The sequence below is a fragment of the Danio rerio genome, chromosome 11 (genome assembly GCF_052040795.2).
Source record: "Danio rerio strain M-AB ecotype USA chromosome 11, GRCz13ab, whole genome shotgun sequence".
Classification (NCBI taxonomy): domain Eukaryota; kingdom Metazoa; phylum Chordata; class Actinopteri; order Cypriniformes; family Danionidae; genus Danio; species Danio rerio.
Window position 1 is genome coordinate 19,382,501 of NC_141031.1, and position 15,346 is coordinate 19,397,846.

At 33.1% G+C, this 15,346-nt stretch overlaps 1 protein-coding gene across 4 annotated transcripts in view; it reads right to left on the reverse strand.

The window, feature by feature from the left end:
• suclg2 (succinate-CoA ligase GDP-forming subunit beta) overlaps positions 1–15,346 on the reverse strand; it is a 253,960-nt gene that overhangs the window by 142,293 nt on the left and 96,321 nt on the right. For 3 of the 4 annotated variants that reach the window (XM_087271811.1, NM_001386309.2, XM_087271810.1), the window contains 1 exon segment: positions 6,029–6,128. In XM_087271811.1, coding sequence (XP_087127937.1) covers positions 6,029–6,128 — 100 coding nt within the window. 4 annotated transcript variants of the gene reach the window in all.

Sequence of the window (15,346 nt, forward strand, 5' to 3'; positions counted from 1 at the left end):
ATAGAGTGACAGCAGATCAATAAACTTACTATAGCTTGACAAATAATGCAGCTGTTGGACAACATTATGTACTTGTGAGGCTTTTCAATGAGATTATAGTTGTTTAGATCACAACTATGCAGTTTATTTATGAGGATAATGCCTATTTTAAATATTTACAATTTCGAGATACAGCGCATCAGCGGCCATCAGCCTATGATTGAGCAGTGTAAAGACGTTAACGTTCCGCTATAAGATGGCAACAGAGACCACATAAGTCCTTAGGGGAGGAAAAACCCAGCGTAATTTCAAACAACAGCTGATTAAATCATTATAAAACTGGTAAGTGACATTCAAAGTTGATCTCTCTCTTTTATATGTTGTAGTGTTGTATTTATACCATAGTAATCTAGTATTGTTTGCTTTGCTTTAATTTTTCTAGGTTAATTATTGTGATATCCCAATTACAACAGAGAAATACTACAAAATCTCTGTGGACTAATGGGATTTTATGTCGTAAAATCTGAGCAAAATCCTATTGGAATATCAAGCCAGTTCTATGCATGTTTAATAAGAAAAGGTCTGGAGAGGTTTTTCTTCAATGCCAAAAATATTAGTAATTTATCAGATACAAATGAATAATTTGATGGCAGAGCTCTGGGTTACCTTACCCCAATGCAATACAAAAATTACATTCAAGAGGTTCGCAACTAACATACATGTCCTGGCTCCAGCATATATGCACAACTGATATTAACAGGTGGAGTTTGGTGTAACGTCACTTATCAGTCATTCTGCAGTCCTTTGGCTCTTGTACCCCAGACATACTACCTTTCCGTCAGCTGCAGTTGTAAATGAATGGCGGAAGAAAGTAGTTCCTCATACAAAAAGATTTTTTAGAATTACCAGTATTAGTACTTCAGATTTAAGTGTTACAAAGTCCATCAAAAGTCATTCTAATATGCTGATTTGCTGCACAATAAACACTTATTATTATCAAATGTTAAAAAATGTTTGGGTTGCATTTATAGTGTCAGGTTTTCGTGTTGGCCCATGTCATGTTTTTGTTTTAATTAGCTCCACCTGTGTTCTCACCACTTTGTCATTTAGTTAATCATGTCCTGTGTATTTGTACTACTGGATATTTTTGGATATTTCTTATACTGGCTTGTTGTCAACCTCCTCCTCATTCTTGTTTTACACAAAGTGTTTGTCAATGAATTATGAGTCGTTTTTGATAATCAATGTGTACTGTGCATTTGTTGAAAGCGCACATGACATATAGTTGGAATTCACTTATATATCAATCGTTAAACTCTTTAGTGAATATTTTGATTTTATTTACAGAATTTCATATCAAAAACCAGTGAGTAACATGCCACTAACCCTCACAAAACATGCAAAGGCTATAAAGTAAAGAAAAATAATGTTGCAAAGGCTAAAATCTAAATGAAAAATCTAAACACAAGGCCTAAAATCTAAACAAAAACTAACAGTACACTTTAGTGATTATTTTGATTTTATTTACAGATTGTAATATCAACAATACAGTAATAACATGCCATTTAGCGCTAAAAGAGACATCACAGTAATGAAGCCAGGTTTGTTTCAACTGAAAAATGACTGGGAGGGAGGATTGCAAACTCAATATCTCACCCTGAACAGATTAACTGAGTAAGTCTGATTCAAAACGATAACTCAAACCATGAAAGTCATAATGTAGCGAATCTAAAGACACTAAAACTTGGAAAAGTGGATGTGGTGTGGCACGAGTGATGAATCTCAGACAGTAAACTAATGCTTCACTTTATTTATGATGTACTGACACAAAGGACAAATGATTTACAGTGTGTTCTTTGTCACATCCATACACTCAGGCTTTGCTTTGGTGAGTCTGCTGTAGACATGCTGTAAAACAACCAGCTCACAGGAGTCATTTTTTGCAGATCAAACATTGCGCTTTATACTGTACAATGTTTATTGTCGAATGCAGTAAAAACCTAAAGTCGCAGTGCTCTTTATACAATTTATGATAAAGTGCACTGCATGCGAATGTAATGGTTTTGCCATACTATTACAGATTTTCACTTTTTTTTCATTTAATTCTATGAAATGCCCCGTCTAAATTGGCATATATATATATATATATATATATATATATATATATATATATATATATATATATATATATATATATATATATATATATATATATATATATATATATATATATTAGGGATGGGAAGATTAATCGATATGTATCGATACGCGGTCATGCGCGTGCACGATGCGAGTGCTTCGGTTGAGCAGCAGAGGATGAATGAAATTTTTTTATTTATTAACAAGTGTTGTCAACCTGTTTTTGGCGCATAATTTAATCGACCTACATAAAGTAAGCCTTAGCAACGGATTTGCGGATGTGTACACTTACACTACAACTCAGTGTATCAGGTGTGCTGATGAAGCTAGTGGTGCGCCCTCAGAAAGCGCGAGAAGCAAAACAAACATTTTATTCCCCACTGAGTTTTAAATCTAAAGTATGGCAACATTATGGATTTAAGGATGGACGGCTTGACAGGACAGATGCAATTTGCAAAATGTGCCGCGCTGTAAAATACGCGGGCAGTACGACTAATCTGAAATCTCACTTGAAGCGGCGCCACGGTGTTGTTGTGAAAGCATCTTCCAGTGTTCCTGCATCCCCGGCTTCCTGCACTGCTTCAACTGTAGCTACCAGCTCCAAAAGTGGTGAGAACAGCATTGCAAGTTTTTTTTTCCATGCGCAACAGTTTTGTGCGCTCTACGCCAATAACGGATGTTACTGCATTGTTCATCTGCAAAGATATTCAGCCTAGTGTCACGGAGAACGAAGGTTTTAAACACCTCCTCCTGTTAATTTTTATTTAATTATAATAATAATAATAATATTAATAATAATAATGACAAAAATAATGGGTGTCACGGTGGCACAGTGGTTAGTTTGACCACCTCAAAGCAAGAAGATTGCTGGTTTGTTATATTTTTATTAGCCTGTTGTTTACAGTGACAGTGATGTTTCAAAGCAGCATAACACTGCTAGTTCACCACCTTAAGTTTTGAATATTCAGTGGCAAAATATATCTTTGTAAAACTTGTTTTCATAGTTGAAAAGTTAAATCACAATTCTTGTTGTGCAATGCTAAACCTTTATGTTGAAAGAGTGCAAATATATATTTTTTAATATATATTGCACTTATACATTCTGTTTATCTTGAAAATCCTTAAATAATATGTGCTATATGTTTTAAAATGGCCCTCTACTGTAAACCGACACTCTGGCTCTGAGAGAAAAGCCAGTTTGTAAAAAAAAGTCATGGTTTTGCTTTGTTAATAAATAATCAAACTCATTCAATGGCACAGCATCCTCTTTCACATAATCTCATAAACTTGATCTAATTAGTTAGTGCTGATTTATCGCATTGTATTGGATATGGGTGTGAATCGTATCGTGTTGCATCGCAATATGTCACAAATGTATCGCTAATATATCGGATCGTATTCTTTGTATCGATTGTACCAAGATTGTACCAATTCATACAAATGAGTCACTAAATCAAAAAGTTACGATTTGCCGTGAGATTGTGTTGAAGTGGCAGATAAGCATAAATAAATATGAATATATTCAAAATGGACAAAATGTTTTATAGTCCCTGGAAGAGCTGGATGTTTCACCGGTTGTTACCGGTTAATAACATACCTTGGAATTTCGTAACTGACCAATCAGTATCAAATATTCCAGAGAACAGTGTAACAAAGATCATGCACATAAATAATGTTTTGTTTCTTCCACAAACCGATTGTTTCACAGCTTCTGAGTAAATTTTAAGGAGTCTATTTCAATGATCTAGTTGCAAAGTAGGTCATTATGTGTGTCCAAATCCCCTTTTGCTATTTTAATAAAGGAAAAATATGATTTGCGCCACAACACATGGTCTAACAGGGTTGAGCTTATTCTCTTACTGAGTTATAGGTGTGTTTTGAGAATATACCAGGCAGAGTCTCATCTCCCATTCCCTTTAAGAGTCAGTTGCTTCATGCCATAGAGCACTTGCTATTTACATGGCGGAATTTGTGAGTGGAAAAACTGAACACTTCACTAGCAGGAAAACAGTTAAACAGATCATCTGCAGTAAGGATAAAAATGAGCCTCCTCCAATCGGCCTTTACTTTCACTTTCTTTTTCTTTCTTTCATTGATAAAGAAACAGTGTTGTACACTCCACTGAAGACATCTATTAGTCTACATAATTAATTTAGTTTGTTAAGCGCAAATATTTGTTTCAAGACTATTTCTAAATTCAGTTCTAATTTCCAGTAACTGAATAAATTAACAATAACAACAAAGTGTGGTCCGAAAACAGACTTATATCCAAACACACGTGCTATGCCCTATATAGTCCAAAACCTGACAGGTGAACAAATCTAAGCTTGTTAAAAAAAAGTAATAATAAAAAATATAAATATGCATATAATAAATAATGCTACTAATAATAATAATAAGATTATACAAAAGCAAATTGCCGTAAATAAACTGAAAAAAGCCCCCCCAGATGAAGGCATGAAAGCAGTGGTTTTTATATTTATGTAGTAAGTGATCATTTTTGTGACATTTTATTAATTTAATTCTTTTTCATTATTAAAGATATTTGTGTATCATGCACACTCAACATAGAAATGCCAACCAACCCAGCCGAGGCTTGAACCAGTGACCTTCTTGCTGTGAGGCGATCATGCTACCCACTGCGCCACTGCGTCGCCCTATGACTGCAAATGCATTCGCTATTTAAACAGTGTGGCACAAAACGTCAAAATGAAACTTGCGTCAAGCTGAAACTAGAAAATAACATTTGTGCCGCATTGCGCCGGATGTATGGTAGGGCCTTAAGTCTCTTTAAATCTCTCATCATTCCCTGTGATCTTTCTAGTGTACTGCAAGTCAATATGGTGCAAACCAATGACTAAATAAACTTTAAGAAACACATACTAGCAAACTCTAGCAATCTCTCAGGGCCAGAAAAAGAGCTGTGCTCATTTGCTAGATAAAACAGATCAGGCTGCGTTTCAGAGTGTTTTCTCTGGACAATTCTCTTCATCCCAAATGCCGGAGTACACTATGTGACAGTGATTCACGACGCAGACATTCAGTCATAAATCAGCCCCTACTTGAGGAAAACTCATGGCTTTCTGCTTAAGTTTTCAGAGATTGCTATATTTCACACGTCTCCTTCATTCTCAAGGGTTTGTTCACAACATTTTTATGGTTTCTATCATGCTTATAATTTGTTCAGCCAAGAGATCCATCATTCTGCATTACAACAGAGTTTTAAGGACATCGCAAATGCTGAGAGCAGCAGGATATTTTGGGTCATTTTCTTGGTGAGGGTGTCGAGATATGAGTTTTAAAGTGACGCATTGTGTACAAAATGAACACTGATCACCATTATTACCCATTTGAATAATTACATTAGGAAAATATTATTTGCATCACAAGTTTTCTAATACGTTTTGCGTAAATATGCAAAAGGCGCATTGACATAATTAAATATGCACTCATTTGCATACATTTACAGAACGAAAATTGGATGAAGTAAGGTATAAAATTCATGCCTTGTTTCGGACATTAGAGTCAAAGGTTTTTATATTTTGGATTTCTCTTTTTTTAATCACCCTATAATACTGTAAATACTTCAAACAGCCAAAAAAAACTTTTCACAATTTGTAGAATGAAATAATGTATATAATGAAGCATATTTTGTGTGATTGAAAAAAATACTTCACAATATTGATATAATACTGAAGTTTGGTGCATGTGAGTGCTGTTGAAGTGCAGATTTATGGCTCATGGAGAAAATGTACTATAATTAAAATCTACAGACACAATTCAATAAAGAGTGACAAAACAAACATTATATAATCCTTTTTTTTAGATGTTTTCTTTATATCAGATGGAAAAAGGGCTTTAAAAGCAAGTACTATCCTCTCTCAGAAAGTGGGTCTGGGCAGGTACTCACTCTTTTGTTAAATGCACTCCTCCTTTCAGGCCACTGTTGAACACTCCTTTCCCTCTTCCTCCCGCTAAAATCTGAGCTTTCAGCACAATCTCCTTCGCTTCTGAAGTAACAAAAGAGAGAGAAAAAAATGTTAGATCCCAGAGAAAGGCAAAAAACATACATTGTGGTGCTTATGTGGATGATTCAGGTTCAAATCTAGTCTGCAACCATCTCAATTTCTCCTTAAGAGACAATCACCTCAACAAACTTACAGACAAACAGGAAGGAAAAACAAAAATGAAATTGAAAGAGAAGTTGGTGGTAATTTGATATTAAAAATTACATCAATCACCACAGGCAGGTTTTGATTTTTGATGACGCATCTTAGCAATTCTGCCATAATTTCTTTCATCAGGGAAACATTGCTGAGATGAAAGGACACGGCTAAGGAAATAATAGCTTGTCATGAGACGCTGTGTTGAAACATTCAATCTGTATTGTGCTATATGAATCATTTTGAATGATTTTGACATAAGAACCATATACTGTGTGCTTAAAAATAAGAGACTGATATATTACATGGTTTCATCAAGTTAAATTTGAGACTTTTAAAAACTTTTATAAAACCATTATGAATAACATTTCAGACTTATACATACATATTTAATGGCCTGATTTAAATAAATAAATAAATAAATAAATAAATAAATAAATAAATAAATAAATAAATAAAAAATCTAGTTATTTTTAGCTGCATAATTTTTAAAAGGGCCATGACACCCCCCACTTTCGGTTAAAGTCTACTTCAGAATTTTTTCAAAGATGCATGATTAATGGGCGTGGAGCTCCGCGAGCATAGGGCAGGAGTGGGCGTGGCCAGCAGGGGAGAAGGGTCAGCGAACAACTGTTGTTGAAAGTTAGCTTACAAAATGAGACACAAACTGTGAGGAGACGCATGAGTTTATAGTTCACAAAGTTAAAATGCAAAGAAATAAACAGTAATTTAATGCCCTGCTACATTTATTATCCGTAAATTCATATACACATAACCACAATTTATATCAATATAAAGATTATTGTGTCATGTAAACACTATAAATGAGGATTCTCCCTCGATCCCCGGGTCTAAATTATAGATTTGAATGCAGACTCAGTGCAGCAGGTCTCCTGACCGGCCTATTTTAATCATTAGCCCTGGTAATATGGAGGATTTAGGCAAACACAGCAGCATGGCGTTGTGTCTGAATGTGAACGAACTTCTGATAAAAGTCAACGTCCGCCACTCTTCAATTCTCGTACTGCTCTCCCAACAAAAATGCTTGCAGCACACACACAGCTTTGCTGTATGATCGGCCCTGACAAGATCGCAGGGAAAAAACATGCAACAAACCCCGTGGATCATGGAAACAAACACATACGAGCCTTCATGAACGGCTACTGCATACCGTGGGTCCGTGTCTCACAGCTTGCTTGAAACTGGCAGGTCTGCCTTGCCTTCGGAAAGCACGTGCTCTCATGAATAATTAAGCAGCCGGCTCTTCTCATAAGAAAACTGCGCTATGAATAATAATGAAAAACCGACGCGTCATTATTGCACTTGCAGTACTGCGCTACGTCGCCGATTTTGATTCCACCCCAAAAATCATTTTAAACCCGGAAGCTGAAATTGCTGACAAAAGCTCAAAATTATCCAGTTTTCCCCACAATTAAAGCTGACAGGTGCTAACATTGTCTTTACTGATGCTCAACACACACACACATCTATTAATATATAAAAAAAAGTTCTCCAAGGTGTCCTGAACCTTTAATAATGTGTCAAAACAAGCAAACTCATTGCATACACACATTTTATTTTTCAACAAACCTTTTTTTTTTTTTTTTTTTTTTTCAAAGAAGTTTCAAAAACTATTATAAACTTAATGCAGAACAGTGTCCAGGTCAGTGTCCCCACCAGCTAGCTACAATTACATGGAAAACATTTAAACAAATAGTATTGTTATGAAGGCAATTTAATCATATTGATAAATAGAGTTTAAAATGTAATATTTGTTAAAAGTTCTACTGAGATAGATTGCTGGTGGTTGGATAGGTGATTGGGTAGCTTTACATGGAAATAGGAAAAGGAATACCTGTTTAAAATGATTCAAGGTTCAAATACAACACAACATTTCAGTCAATGTAATGATTTGCAAGGTCTAAAATTTTGTTTTGAAAAATTTTTCTTTGTTTTTGAAATTAAAACCTATATTTAAGACCTTGTGGAAACCCTTTAAAATATAAAGTAGAAAGAAATATAAAGAAAATGTAAAGAAGAAAGAAAGAAAGAAAGAAAGAAAGAAAGAAAGAAAGAAAGAAAGAAAGAAAGAAAGAAAGAAAGAAAGAAAGAAAGAAAGAAAGAAAGAAAGAAAGAAAGAAAGAAAGAAAAGAAAGAAAGAAAGAAAGAAAAAGCAAATAATTAAAATAAACATTTATAAAATGTCTTTATATAATTATTTAGATTTTTATATAATTTATAAATTATTAAATATTAAATTCTTATCAGGAATAACACATATACCAAATTATTAAATTACCAATAAATCAATCAATATATATATATATATATATATATATATATATATATATATATATATATATAAATAAATAAATAAATAAATATATGAAATCAAATAATTAAGTAGATAGATAGATAGATAGATAGATAGATAGATAGATAGATAGATAGATAGATAGATAGATAGATAGATAGATAGATAGATAGATAGATAGATAGATAGATAGATAGATAGATAGATAGATAGATAGATAGAGATAGACAGACAGACAGACAGACAGACAGACAGACAGACAGACAGACAGATAGACAGATAGACAGATAGATAGATAGATAGATAGATAGATAGATAGATAGATAGATAGATAGATAGATAGATAGATAGATAGATAGATAAATCGGTCACATGTCCACAGCATTTAGCAAATCTCTATACCAAAACTATAAATTATGAAATACAGAATAATGGCACATGGAATAATAACTTCACCTAAAGTCATTATCACTGTTACATGATCATAAAGGAATTCAAAAAAAAAAAAAAAAAAAAGATGAACCAGCGTGTCCTGCAGGCATCTCGGCAATAAACATGAAAAAAAGGGAGTAAATTAAATTGAAAACACAAGCGGAGGAAGTGCAGATGATTGACAGGTGCTGAAAAGCAACAGTCTCTGTGAAAATGTAAAAGTTGATAACAAAAATATTTTTAGTCAATTCAATCTTGAAGAGGATTGAAATAAATATTCATAATAAACAGATATTAAATATTGTACCCTATATGCATTTCAATCCACGTACTACTTCCCTCTCAAAACCTTTTGTGAAGGAACAAAAATACTATATTCAGTTGCATCCATTATTTCATTTGGGCTAGGTATGAAGAATATCTCTACATATGAAACAGTAGTGCAGATCATGTTCATCTGAAAAAAAATATAAATAAATAAATCAATTTGTCAATGTCTACAGAGGCAAGTTATTAATGTGTAAGCACTAGCTGTATATCCTTGATTATGAACAACAGGGAGGTAAAACTGCATGTGGGGTATATATACTGGCTCTAGGTCTGCAGTCTCCTGCTACTCTGCTGTTGTTGAAGAAATGGTAGAAGCTCAAATGGCTGTTATACAGACCTAAAGCTGAGCGAAGTGGCACACAGCAGTGATCTGAAAACTATGTTGGAGAAAGTTACTTTTAAAAGAAATATATTAAAATATTGTGCTACATCAAATTGGTTACTTTAAGAAAAGTAATGTGTTATATTACTTTTGCATTATTTTTTGTAATCTGAGCTGGCCTTTGTAAAGTAGTTTGTAATATATATATATACAAATACATAAAATAAAAGGTCACTTTACAATAAGGTTCATTAGTTAATGTTAATTAATGCATTTACTAACATGAACAAACAATGAACAATACATTTACTACGGTATTTGTTCATGCTAGTTAACATTAGTTAATGAAAATACAGTTGTTCATTGTTAGTTCATGTTAACTCATGGTGCATTAACTAATGTCAACAAGCATGGACTTGGATGTTAATAATGCATTAGTAAATGTTCAATTATGATAAATAAATGCTGTACATGTGTTGTTCATGATTAGTTCATGTTAGTAAATACATTAACTAATGAACCTTATTGTAAAGTGTTACCAAATAAAAGAACATGGTAACACTTTACAATAAGGTTGTATCTGTTAATGTTAGTTAATGCATTTACCAGAATAAACAAGCAATGAACAATACATTTATCACAGTATTTATTTGTCTTTGTCAAAGTTAGTTAATGAAAATAAAGTTGTTCATGTTGGTTCATGTTAATGAGCATGAATTAAAATTTTAACAATGCATTAGTAAATGTTGAACGATGACTATATAATGATGAACAAGTGTTATTCATAATTAGTTCATGGTAGTAAACGTTAACATTAACTAATGCAACCTTGTTAAACCTCACGTTGAAGGAAATGTAAATTCACATCTGTACACTTGAGCTTAACAAAGCCTTCAGCTGTGCTCCTTTTCTTAAATGCATGTAGAACACTAGAAGTTCTTTAGCTCTGAATATTCAGTTTAAATGCTATTCTTTTTGAGGGATCCTGAATCTGCTTTTGTATAAGATGAGCAAATACATGTTCACATAAAACGTGTAAGTGTCATGTTTACACAATGTACACAATACATCTGCACTTTCTCTCAGTACAACAGAAGATAATTTATCATTTTCTATCAGATGGAGGTTCATATCTGGTCACATGTCCACAGCATTCAACAAAGCTCTACACAAAAACAATGAATTACGAAATACAGAATAATGGCACATGAAGTAATAACTTCACCAAGTCACTGCTACATGATCATAAAGGAATTCAAAAAAAGATGAACCAGTGTACCCTGCAGGCATCTTGGCAATAAACAAAAGAAAAGGGAAGAAATGAAATTAAAAACATAAGTGCAGATCGTTCCAGTGAATATTGTGGGAAGACAACAAAAAAAATCATTATCTTGAAAAAGAAAGATATATATTTTCTCTGAAATGAAAAAGTAACCTCACTAGTTACTTGGAAATAGATTCCATATCTTGCATTACTAATGTATAATGTTGTGCTCACACCAAATCACAAATGTAAGTACTTGAAAAGATTTACTTAGATTTATTTGAATGGATTAAATACAAAGTAGAGCTGCACGATATATAGTTTCAGCATCGATAACGCAATGTACGCATCACAATAGTCACATCGCTGGGTCTGAAATGTCGAATTGGTGTTATAATTGACCAGGAGCCACATTTGAGAACACACATGATTTGTCCTGTCATTACAACGTTTTACCACAACAGTACCAAAACATTATTATTATTATATTTTTTTAATTATTTAAATCAGTTTAAAGTATTCAGGTATAAGAAATAACATTTCTAACTTTAACTTAATCTATCAAAACAACTTTCAATGATGGCCCAAAAACTGGTACACATAAATTTATAAGTTAGGGAAAAATCTTAAATACAAATATATATATATATATATATATATATATATATATATATATATATATATATATATATATATATATATATATATATATATATATATATATATATATATATATATAAGGAAAAATCAAGAAAATAAAAAAAATTGAAGTTTTTAGTTTTAATATTTTGCTTGAATTTAATTGCTTTGTCTTTCAATTTCTTAAGATGTTGGGTGAATATTTTTTGTTTAAATGCACCAAAATACATTGCCTATATTCAAAATGGGATGTGTTCAATTATGCTGAGCACTGCATATGATGTAATCTACTGTTTTTTTTTTGTTTGTTTTTTTCAGCATAAAAAATAACTGTATCTGAATATTGCTGGACTTCCAGAAAACCATTGAGCACTGTATATTTTATTTGTACATTATATTTGCTCTACTGTATTTCTCAATGTTTGTGATTGGTTTATCATATTTTATGTAGATGCACTCCTTTACAAAATCATCTTGATTCTACAATGCATCTAAAACTTTTAATTCTTTCAAAATAGACCGTGACGTGTTTGTGACGTATGTATATTGTTTCCAGGTCCAAGCTGCCATTCATTTGAGTGGAGAAATCATTTGTTTATGATCGCGTTTTATTCCTATCACACATTAAAGTTAATTTTACATACAGTCATAGTGTACACAACAATCTCTGGGCTTGCTGCATAACAAATATCAAAATTTTAACAATTTATAAAACAATGAATCACTTTCTGGCCATCGGATATTAGGCATGGACATTTATATTGCGATCGTGACTTTCGAAAGTATTAAATCGCTTTGTAAACGTTTATTATTACCATTTCATGAATCTCCCCATTCAATTGAATAGAGTGCTTGGACAAGAAAGCCGCTCCGCGTGACTACACACTTAACAAGCGGATTCATTTAATCCGGTGAAATGATAGGCTCAATATATATATATATATATATATATATATATATATATATATATATATATATATATATATATATATATATATATATATATATATAACATAAAATATTGTAACATTGTCATTGTCAATATTGTCATATAAACATAAAATGTTGCATGGTCAGTTTATATTGTTCATATTGTTATACAGTTCATATTGTGCCGATAGAGGTGAATTTCTGCTGTGTGGTTTGAATAATGCAGAATGCAGAGCACATTTGCCACAAACAAGTGAAAAACTTCTGCACAAGTATACATTTTTTGTGAGTTAAAAAAAATTATACACTTCAGGTATGAGAGCTGTCACATTTGTGCCTAAAGGGTCCATATTATTACCATAGTATTATATTTTTTAGGTACCAATACACACCTTTGAGGTACTAACATGTAATCGAAGTGCAAAATGTGTACCTTCTGAAAAGTTTCCACCCACTGACAGCTCTTGTACCTTTGTTTTTGAGAGTGCAAGAGTAATCCAGAGCAAGTGATGCGATCCTTAACCTTTGGTGTAACCCCAGCATTACCCCCAACCCAAATTGACAGGTTTCAGGTGCTTAAATTACAAACATTAAGTTTACTTTTCCATACAGCAGAGCACATTTTGTTTTTCTGCGGATGTGGAAGATAACCTGAAACTGATATCCCGACTTCTGACGACAACCAAAGTTCTCCACTACATTTGTGCACCTACTCTATCGAGATTCAAAGCCAAAACGCCCTTCAACTGCACCACAACTCAACATGATGGAGCAAATGTGCTAAACACACAGCTTTGGCTCCTACATAAGTCACACTTAAAGAGTCACGCAGCACTTCACAGCCTTCAGGCTGGACGTTAACTGTTCCCTCACTTTAGCTGCTGATTAAGACTCACTATCACCACTGCGTCTCACCCTAACCACAAGTCAGCCATTGAGTGAAGCGCTTGCATAATTTATCACTGCCACACATTGCTGATAGCATTGATCATGAGTGCGACCGTCAGGGATAAGAACGCAGAAGCAGCAAAAACACAGATACGAGAGCCGCTGGATCGCTTAATCTAAACTAAGAGAGATATAACAAAACAACTGAGGAGAGAGGCTGGCGAGGGTGAAGATTTAGCAAAACACCTCTTGTCCCGATAAGAGATCTGATAGTGTTAGACAGGAAACTCCTGCACAGGGGAATGTGATGAGTGCTGGAGAGAGAGAAAGATGAGAGCGATAAGACTGAGTGAAAGAGAGACAGACATTGAGATGGAAATAAATGAGAGACAGTGTTGGACATGGACTGAGAGACTTGAGCGGAACATACACACATCAACCTTTTTTTTTTCAGAAACATTGATTTTTCCTTCAGTTTCCTTTAGTTTTTAAGACCATTAAACATTAAATTTAAGACCTATTTCACAATATCATAAACATGCATACACACAAAGAAAAACTGCAAAATCAAAAAAAATTAGTGATTAAATAAAATATATTCAAAATGAACAGTAAAGACAGGCTAGATGCACCATTGAACTACAGAAAAAATAAACAAACAAACGTTTTAAGGCTGATTTATACTTAAATAAATCAGCCTTACGTCTGGCACAGTGTACGTCTGGCACAGCATCGCACACCTCATGAAACGAACAAGGCTTTCATATTTAAAGTGTTCGCCATTGAGATATTCTTTTAAATGACAGGGGGCGGTCAAAAGAAACAAAGTAAAAATCAGACTGATAAACAGAGAAGTAGAAAGTTTCCGGAACAATGTCATATTATTAAAATCATTGAAGATTTTTAAACTAATTGATTTTTTAAAATTATTTTTTATAATTTATTATAATGATTATAAAGATTTTTATAACCATTTAATTTTCTTTTAGATCAAACTCTGATGTATCACTTGCTTTAGCTCATCTCGTACAGTTCTACCTATTAAAGGTAAATATTACTGGCAACAGAACATAAGTTGCTCAACAATTATATTTTTTTATTATGGCAAGAATAAAAGCAAAAAAGTACAATTAATAAAAAGACTTACTTTTTTTTCTGGCCACTCAACAATTCACACATTACTGTCTGGCTAGTTTCTGTCCTCTACTTATAAGCTAAAAAGGCAATAATGGTCCAACATTCCGGACAATTATCACCAAAGCCTAGAAATTGGGCATCAGAACATTGAAAACTGATAGGTTCATTTATTCCTTTCTAGTTATCAAAGACATAATTTGCTACTTAATTTTATCTTGCAAATTGTTTTAAATTAAAAATTGTAATTTGTACATCAGTTTAAAACCTATGAATGGAACTTATCCCTCAGGTTTTTCCAAACTTTCCTCCTTTCCTATTGGTCATCTGGTTCTCCCTATGATCACACATGGATACCTGTTTCAGGCAAAATCTCTTCAAAGTGTTTCATATTCAACATCAAATCAAACTTGACACTGTACGAACTATTCACACGAGAAAAAAAATTGTGAGCTCTGACAGCTGAAATCATGTCGCGTACCCCCAAAGCGAACCTCCGCAAACCCAGCAATGACAACACATTCGCAGCGTGTACTGAGTTCAATAACAGAAAGCTGATTGCATGTTGGTCTTATTTGTAGTTGTAATACAACTGCAAATAGCATTAGGACAAGTGAAATAAAGAACTATAACACCACGAAAACCAAGCAACAGCAAAAAAAAAGATTTTTTAAAAAGCATTAGATGTAGCATTACATTGACATAAATAAAAATATTTAGGATCTAGAATAGGGAATTTAAGACTTTAAGCCTAAAGTTTCGATTTTTAAATTTTAGACTTTTTAAGACCCTGCGGAAACCGTATGTTATCA